We start from the raw sequence: 9,492 nt of genomic DNA, 5'->3' as shown, positions 1-9,492 counted from the left end.
AGTGAGCAGCTGATGCCCAATGGTTTTTAAAGTGCATTCTGGGAAGTTTTTTGGCAATAGGACTCCCTTGGAATTGTACTACTGAAGTAGACAATAGATTGAGACACACCGAAGGACTTTTAAACACAGAAAATCAAGGTCTGTAGTAGTAGCACAACTGTATTTGGGTCGGTCTGGTTTGTGCAGCAGGTCTGCTAAATTTCTCTTTCTGACTCTGGCACGCGGCTGAAACGCTCTCTTGTTCTGTTTCCGTGGGCCCTGGAGAGCAGCTCTGGATCAAATTAACGCTGGCAAAGACAGCAGCCTCTCCTTTATATATTTCTCCCTTCAGATCTTCTCGTTCATGCACACTTTTCCGTACTCTGGGCTTGTGTCAAATATTTGGCCTGCTTAAAAGGATAGTTCACCCAAGAATTAGTATTCTGTCATCATTTACTCACCCTCATGTCGTAATAAACCTGTTTAACACAAGAGCGGGTCCAAATCAATGATCCAAATGGTTCATTGAAAGAATTGAGGTCTACTAACTGAGAAATATTGGATGCAGGATATTCCTTGACTTATGCATGCAAGAATAAACCTTTAGTGCAGTCAAACAAAGTAGACTCAGATATCACCTCCTTTGAAATGATTCGTTTATTGAGTTGGTTTTACACAGATTTGGTTTTGTGGTACAAAACACTGCTGGTTAGCGAGATATATCCACTTAACAACAACCAAAGCAGCTGAATACACAACCAAAACTTTACAACAAAACCACACGACCGCAATGCACCATCTCTCTGTTATTTTGCTCTTCCAGTTGTCTTTCAGTGTTTGTTTGTGTCTAGACACACGCTCACACATGCACACTTTGTATGACTGCTGTTAAATGAAATGGCTTCACCACCAATAAATAGAGTATAAAAATGCAATTGTAATAATTTTATTATCAAAAACTTAAACAAAAATCATAAAAGATAGCAAAGGCACTGAACGAAAAATACCTTGGCAGTCCTTGTTTCTCAAACTGATACCAAACCCCCAAAAAAGATTATGGCATTGACCAACAAAAGTAATTAATTAGAATAAAATAATGCATAAATAACATAATAATACTACCATTTCAGTACTGTCAATAAACAATATCCAGTCAAGTTTTCCTCTATGCTGATTCTAGCTAATATGCACCAGGTATTCCAGTTTGACTGAAAGCATGTTTGAATTTGATTCGCAATGGACGCCTCTGTTAATCTCACTTGCGATGGCACTATGGTTAGCAATGGCACATTTGGGTGGATGCTCAACTTCGTCCTAAAGTATTAAGACAAATAAGGTTGATAGTGAATATCGTGACACCAAATATTGGGTCAGATCTGTGAGGCGGCTTTTGACATTTCTGACACAAATGACCCTGATGAAACTGCAGTAGTTGTGATTGATCGACTGTTTATGCGAATGCTAGACATTAGCATTAGCACTGCATGTCTGCACTTGAAAACTTGTAGAGAGCAGGAGAGATCGTTGATTATACGCACAACGTTCTTCTGTAAGGTAAATCAATAATAATATTTTGGAGAATCAAAAACAGAAACGCAATAACATAAAAATACTAACATAGTATAATTTGATCACTGAATCCAGTTGACAATACAATGCAATACAGAAATGCAGTATGATACGATACACATTAGGTGTGTCTATAATATCTACCCAGGACCTCCTTTGAACAAAATGCCTCCCATGATCAGTTTCTGTTGAAATTTTTGGTGCAAAAAAAGTTTTTTATTAATGCTAATAGCCAATTAGCTAACTTAGCATCTCTTTACTCTGACATTTCTACCATAAGTGCCTTCTTTGGTACAAAATTCTTCCCTTACCCTTTCATCTACTTTCTTCATCTCACTATTTCTACACTTACTCTAGTCTTTCTTCACACGCAGCAAAATAAAAAGCTACGTCATCCTTTCCAGTGAATAATTCAATGTGTCCCTCTTACTGGAAAAGTGTCCTCCATCCATAAATACTTTCATGAACATAAACACCTTGTTAAAACCTCTCCTTCTACTACAGCTACTTCACACTTACCTTCTAAAAACATTTAGACATCAGCCTTAAAACTAAAATTGCACTTGAAATTCTGCAGGTAGACAACAAACAAAGGACTAAAGATTCTGAAACAATAAAGCTTCTGTCCCATTAAACCTACAACACAGGGAAGCTCTCTGGGTCATGGTGTTAAGATCTAGTCCAAACATGCCTCTAAAGAGCCTTTGGAATTTGCTGCTTCATCACTGCTTTGAAACTAATAGGTCTACTTGTTTTTTTTTTTAGCTCTAACTGGAGTGTTTTGGACATCAAAGTTCAACAGAGAACCTATTCTTAGAGCTGAGGAATTATAATCCCTAAGCATCAACAGATAAACACCAGGAGAGACAATGTTCCTACAGTCCAGAACCTTTGGAAACAGTCAAACAAGCTTGTCTCTGCCTGAACATTCTTTGGAGCTGAGATTGTGTCTGACATTTCTACCTTGAGTTAAACTTTGTTAAGGTGAAGGTGTCCAGAACTCTTAACAGTCACCTAACCCAATCAAGAAACCACAAGAGTACCTGAGTTCCTGTCAGGACTCAATCAAAAACAACTAATCCAGCATGCTGGAACCTTGAATTACCCAGCGGTTTCTGAAAATAAACTTCCTTTCAAGGTGATCATGGACTGACTATACTTCTTCTTGAATAATGCACTGTAAAGCACTGGCCTCTCGTCAGTAGTGGGGCAAACTTAACCTTGAAATCTCTGTAGGGTAGGCTTTGTGCTCAGAGGTCCTGGGGCTCTTCTAAGCATTCAATACAAACTCTAAAATAAAATAAAATAAAAATAATAAAACGCTGTTCATCTGATGACAGCTTCCTCTGGCATCTCTCTCCACCTTAAGGAAATGACATACATAATTTAATATGAATTAAAAAATTTAAAACAAACAAACAAAGAGGCACTTCTATAATTCCATAGGTATGATTCGACTCATAGGATCAATACGAGTTTGATCGTTACATATGCAGTTTAAATGACATAGCACAATAACCAAGAAAGTAAAATAACAATTATATATGTCAGTTCCAAACAAGGACAACAAGAGATTTCAGTTTCTTATTCTTCCAGTACTGCCAGACCACACCAGTTTTGTATCACTAAATCTACAAAAAATATTAATAAATAATACACAACAACAGTTCATTTGGAGCAAGACCCTGGTTTCTTTTTTGGACGTAAAGATCACAAACGACGATGTGCTCTGTGAGAGTTTTAAGGTGCTTGATAAACTCAAGTTGGCTCTTATTTTTGTTTCATCAAGGCTGCCGTTACATGATGCCTTACTGTGATACTAACTCACCTTATACTTAATATGTAAACATTTAATTTTATTTCTTGCCTGTAGGGGGATAAATGTCCCAGAGTACCAACTTAAATGTTACTTACTTCAAACCCTTAAATCCCCCTAGGCTGTAGTTCCCCAAGTTGTATTTGATATAAATTTTAACTGCGTATAAGACTGGGTTGGGTAAAGGTAAAGTAGGATAGGGTAAGATTAGGGTTAATGGTTAGGAGTTAAGGTTAAGGTTTGGTTGTGTACAACCTCCAATATCATCCTATTGAAAAAGGACTCACATTCATAGAATCCCAGTTTTGCACTGGTCGTCAACAACATGCCAAACAAACACCTTCCACTTGCTCCACCTTCTTTCTTTCTAGGCCCCTCTCTACTGGCCCCCATCCCTATGACAGGTTGTTGCTGATGTCCAGGGCTTGTTGGTACACCTGAGTCATATCATCAAGATCTCCTAGTAGAGAGAAGCTGCTGTTATCCCCTTGCGTTCCTCGGCTGAATTTCCCACTATGTAGGGGAGGAGCTGCCTGGAGACCTTTAAAGTTGGCCAGCTGGAGAAGGTTTTCTGCAGACACACAGCTTCTGATGTTGGGGCGGGCTCTGGGTGGGGGCCAGTCAGTGCCGCTGAAGGAACTGTTGGTGATGGTGTCCCTATCCTCCCTTACAATACTAGATGGGCGACTCTGACTGCGGGATAAACCGGAATCGCCAGGTGCTGGTTCCCCAAGGACACTCAAAGGAGGAGCGCCGCTGTATGTAGAATACTTCCCGTTGCGCTTCAAGATCCCCTTTCTACCAACCGCTCGCTTTGGTGGTGAGCTGGCGGCAAGAGGTGTAATGTTGCCACCTAGCAGGTCAGAGGACTCGCTGCGCTCTGGGGAAGAATAGTACCCAGATTCCCGTTGTTGGTTGTTTTTTAGGATTCCCTTCTTCGTAAGGATAGAGACCGTCTTGTTAGGAGAGTTGCCTGTTAGCCCCTGCTCCTCCTCGCCCTCTTCACCTTCAGGCCCAGATTCTTTCTCTGGGGTTCCCACACTGGATTCTATTTCTTCCAGACTTGGAGAGCGTTGCTCTTCAGAGGTTCTTGTCTTCAGGATGCCCTTTGGTCTCTTGAGGCCCAGGCTGTCCTCTCCATTACAGTGGGACACACTGACATCATTTTCTTTCTTGGACTTTTTGGGCCGTTGACGGACAAGCAGGAATGGCTCAGACCGGATGGCTTTAGTGGGTCGAGGTTCGGTCCGGTTCTGCCAGTCAATGAGACGAGCCAGCATGGGCGACCCAGCATCCCTTTGTGATTCACAGTCACACACACTGGTCTTCCAACCCCAGTTTACCCACCAGTGATTGGCAATGTCTTCCACCGTGGCTCGCCGCTCAGGGTTGACCATCAGCATCCAGCGAATAAGACCACGAGCATCTAAACAAAAGACCAAACAAGCTTATTGTTTATCATGATCAAGAGACAAATTTGCCTGCATATATCAGTACACATTTTTATATACAAAAGGCATTCTGAACTTTGTCTAAAAGAGTTTGTGCAAGACCAGTACCTGATGACTGGGATGGTTCTCGATATTCTCCACTGCTGATTTGTCGAATTAGATTTTTGTGGTCCCCTCCATCGAATGGCATGCTACCATAGACCAGCGTATACAGCAACACCCCCAGAGCCCAGCTGTCCACCTGCAAATAATGGATGGCATTGATGTCAGCTGACTCTAAAAGAACATTGAGTTACTGCTACCTGTTAAATCAATGACACTTAAGATATCCTGTCATATGGAGGGGGGATAGAAATCACATGACCAGACTGGGATGTTTAGTGCTGGCTATGCTTTTATGCAACAATCTATTGATGGCATGACTTTTTGGAGTCTCCAGCAAGCAGAAACGGCATCAGACGGTACAGTTTCCCTCTCTTGTTGGTTTCAGGCTGTTTTTCGGCTTCAACTCTATATGCAATCAGTCTGTTCTGAGACTTTCTATTACACAACATACCACCTTAAGCAATCAGTTATGTAAGTCCTGTGAAGGGTGGGTTGAAAGGGCAAGGTATGTAGGCCAAAAATCTCATGATCTCTACAGCAGGCTGGATGGTTTTCCAGGTTCATGAGTTGTCAGTTCTCAGGAAATCACTTATAGACCAAAGTAGTTGTCTTGCTCAAGGCGGCCGCCAGGGTGAGAAGAAATTGAGACTTTCATTGCTTTCATTGATTGCAAGGTTTGGCTTTTTCTCAAAAGGGTTTGACAATTTTGATTACATCCTCTACATTGTAGTGTTTTCTGTACCCTTGAGGAAAACTGCAGCAAATTATTGCACACTAAAGTCAATAAGGCACACTAAACTACTTCTATTTTGAAATGCCCTGAGCTATACACCACAAGAGAGGCACATGTAAAGCTCTAAAGAACCTTTCAACTCTGAACGAGGTTTGACATGTATAAACAGAGATACTTGGAGAAAGAAACTCCAGCTGCTCTCCATGTTCAGTTAGGGAAGCACAAGGTGTGTGTTTGCCTGTTCCTAGTGGTCTGTGGAAGGATAATCCCATCAAAGAGCAGAATAAGACTTCACTAACCACACAGACTGTCTCTGATAGATCACAGCCGCTCACAGTGGATTTCACACGCCAGCATAATGAAACTGCGGGGTGTTTCATTTACGATGATGCAAACCTCAAGGGTTTATGTCTGTGCATCACGTCATGTAGGCCTGTAGTAAACCATTCCAGCATGTTTTTATGACCCTGGAAAGAAGTTCAACATAAAGAGCAGCTTGTAGAGCCTTCTTTATCTGAGCATGCCTTACCTCTGGACCACAGTACGGTCTGCCATTGACGATCTCTGGGGATGCGTACAGTGGACTACCACAGAAGGTCTGGAGGAGCTTGTCTTTATGATACAGGTTGGACAGACCAAAATCAGCAATCTGAATGAACGACAGATACGTCAGTGTTTGGTTTAGAGAAATAATGCGAAACAAAAAGTTTATTTTCCTGGTTAACTTTTCCTGAGTATGTGTTTGTTTTTAGAAGGAGTGATTTTTCCAATGTCCTGCTCGTTCTGCTCATATTTCATGAATGAAGCCCACCTTTTCTTAATTTTTAAGTAACATAGTTGCATTTAAATACTACTGAGATGGAGAAAATCTATTGGAATCAGTACAGAATCTTTTCCATGTACTATTTTGTGGGACGCACTTATCCTAATGTTGTATACTATATAGGATGTGAACTAGGACGTAGCCACTGTTTCAGAAGCATTCTCACCTTTATGTTACAGTTTTCATCCAGTAGCACATTTTCCAGTTTCAGGTCCCGGTGAACAACACCATTCTGTAAAGAAAGAGTCAGAATGCACTTCAGAGAACTGAGGTATTACTGTCATAGCCAACAGAATCATTATTAACCACTGACATCTGTTCCACAAACACTCTCTGTAATTCCAGTTCTGTTCAGACACCAGTTTTTGATTGGAACATGATTGTGCAGTTAGTCCTTGTTTTTCCTTTAAAGTAACAAACAACATTCGGGTTACAGCATGCCCGGAAACCCAGCCACAAGGGGTTTAGGATCTGAGAGGGTTCATTACAGATGTCTGATGACCATGAAAGATGCATGTGTTCAGCATGCACAGCGTTTAGCAGATGGGACTATAAATCAACAGTTTAACAGGCTGCTTTCTTATGTCGTCTGGCTGACCCCACCCAAAAATCCCCCCGCATTGTGGTTGCCCATGGCGATGATGACTCATCACCCTCCCCTCTAGTGTCTGGAAGCTCCTCTGCCCTGAGATATGACATCATGTCATCTTCAGCTGCAAACCAACCCACCCAGTGCAGGCCCACAGGGACCTTGATTGACTCCAAGCAGTGCATCATGGGGAAATGGGACTGTCTTATCTGAAACTCTGGCTATGTTTCAAAACCTAGTCATCTGCCTAATTAGACAGCATTTTGATGTTGTTCAATAAGGTACGGAGGTATGGGAATGCAATCCCATAATGCATTGCAACAAGCTCAGTGACAGTAAATCCTACCAAAAATGGTGGACAAAACAAAAGACATGTCAATTATAAATATAGAGTGAATTCAAGCAAATTGGGACAGTTTTTGCCATTGAGATGACTGGGAAAAATGTCCCAGTTATCCTGAATTAGAGTTTGAAACTCTTGAAAAGACTTGAAAACAGTACAATTGTAAGAAACTGGAAAGCCCTTTTACACAGGCACAAGACTTCAAGGAAATTTACAAATGGGTGGTTTATTACTCCATCGACAGTTCTGCTAAAGGTTGAAATGTGTGACCCATGATGCAAAGCTGTTTCACATCAGTTGTCTGTTCCAAGAGTCCTCCCAATCTGACAAGAGCCAAAGATAATAGACTCGCACTGCATGGCCTGATTTCATCGAATAACTGCATGTGCAGCTCTGCGGGAAACCCTAATGAAACATGAGGCTCTCTCTGAGAAGAGAATGGGATTGAGAAAGAGAAAGGAGAGAGATAAGAATGGTGCATACCTTGTGGCAGTAGTGCACAGCAGAGACGATCTGCCTGAAGAAGTGTCGGGTTTCTCTCTCAGCCAGGCGTCTGCGTTCGCTGATGTAGTCATAGAGTTCACCTTTACTGGCGTATTCCATGACGATCACTATCTTGTCCTTATTTTCAAACACTACAGAATAAAACAATATCATGAAAATCTGATCAGTTTATTTATACTTTGTATGTTTATTCATGATGTTTCATACATATATGTTTGTTCAAAATGTTTATTTAATGATTTGTATAGCAGATTGGAATCAGTATAAAAATGCTAGTTTTATTTCAGGTTTGAGTTTTTGAGCAATACAATTCACAATAAAGCTGTTATATTGTCCAGTACTTTTATCCTTTCCTTCCCATTAAGCAATTCCACAAGTGAGTGAAAGTACAGCAAGTATCTATATCAGTGATGGGCAAACTTGGCCCTTCCAGGCCACTTTCCTGCAGAGATTTGATCCAACCCTGATAAAACTCACCTGCCTGTAGCTTTCTAGTAGTCTTGAAGGCAAGGCAAGGCAAGTTTATTTGTATAGCACATTTCATACACAATGGTAATTCAAAGTGCTTTACATAAAAGAAAAGAAAAAAAATAATCACAACAATAAAACAAGGAATTTAAAAACATTGAAAATGATTAAAACAATTGATTTAAGAAGTTTAAAATGAATTTAAGAAAACGATTATACATAGAATATAGTGCAATCAGTTCGGACATAGCACAGTGCTCATTCAATGAATGCACAGCTAAACAGATGAGTTTTGAGTCTGCATTTAAATGTGACTAATGTTTTAGCACATCTGATCTCTTCTGGAAGCTGATTCCAACTGCGGGCGCCATAATAACTAAAAGCAGACTCCCCTTGTTTTGGGTGAACCCATGGTCTGCTGAGTGTTCTGCCTGTTTTGGAAGTCCAGCAAGTAACTTTGTTTCAAGAACCGCAATCCTTTGTAGAAGTTTGCAGTAGTTCATGCAGCAAGTAGATTCAACAGGAGGCATTTTCTTTCTCTTCTGTTTGAATGTGGGCAGCTGTGTTTTCCCTTCTCCGGAATGTAAGCTGCTGGCAGTGGGAGGCAAAAGTTTTCTTTTTCGTGGTATTATTCCAGTCCCAGAGAGTTTTTTGTTTTAGTGTTTGTGCCAAAAATATGTTGTTTGAGCACTGTGCTGATCTGCTGAAGTAAAAATCTTAGAAAAATCAAAGAAAAGTACAGAAATAGGGAGCAAAGCGCAGAGCAGTAAGCAAGAACGTCCGAACGGTAGCGAAGCCGGAAGCTATTTCGGAAGACAATGATTAGCTGGTTCAGGTGTGTTTGATTAGAGTTGGAACTCTGAAGGGAAGTGACCTGTAAGGGCCAAGTTTGCCCACCCCTGATCTATATAGAAGTTAAAGGGGTCATATGATGCGATTTCAGGTTTTCCTTTCTCTTTGGAATGTTACAAGCTGTTCGTGAATAGATAAGATCCCTAAAGTTGCAAAGAATAAAGTCTCAAACCCAAAGAGATATTCTTTATAAAAGTTAAGACTCGTCCACGCCCTCCTAAAACGCCTCGTTCAAACACGCCCCCACATGTCTACGTCAC

General features: G+C 40.9%; 1 protein-coding gene across 1 annotated transcript in view; it reads right to left on the bottom strand.

The window, feature by feature from the left end:
* Positions 1-618: 618 nt before the first annotated feature.
* LOC107727635 (NUAK family SNF1-like kinase 1) overlaps positions 619-9,492 on the bottom strand; it is a 19,505-nt gene continuing 10,631 nt past the window's right edge. The window contains exons 3-7 of the mRNA XM_016537575.1: positions 7,892-8,043; positions 6,643-6,708; positions 6,183-6,302; positions 4,924-5,056; positions 619-4,790 (exon numbers count right to left, since the gene is read on the bottom strand). Of these exons, the coding sequence (XP_016393061.1) occupies positions 3,760-4,790; positions 4,924-5,056; positions 6,183-6,302; positions 6,643-6,708; positions 7,892-8,043 (1,502 nt within the window). The 3' untranslated portion in view covers positions 619-3,759. The remainder of the gene's footprint in view (positions 4,791-4,923; positions 5,057-6,182; positions 6,303-6,642; positions 6,709-7,891; positions 8,044-9,492) is intronic.

Source organism: Sinocyclocheilus rhinocerous, unplaced genomic scaffold, assembly GCF_001515625.1.
Source record: "Sinocyclocheilus rhinocerous isolate Xijiao unplaced genomic scaffold, SAMN03320098_v1.1 scaffold1605, whole genome shotgun sequence".
Classification (NCBI taxonomy): domain Eukaryota; kingdom Metazoa; phylum Chordata; class Actinopteri; order Cypriniformes; family Cyprinidae; genus Sinocyclocheilus; species Sinocyclocheilus rhinocerous.
The sequence above is the reverse complement of the archived record's forward strand: the minus strand, read 5'-3'. Positions and strand labels throughout refer to the sequence as shown.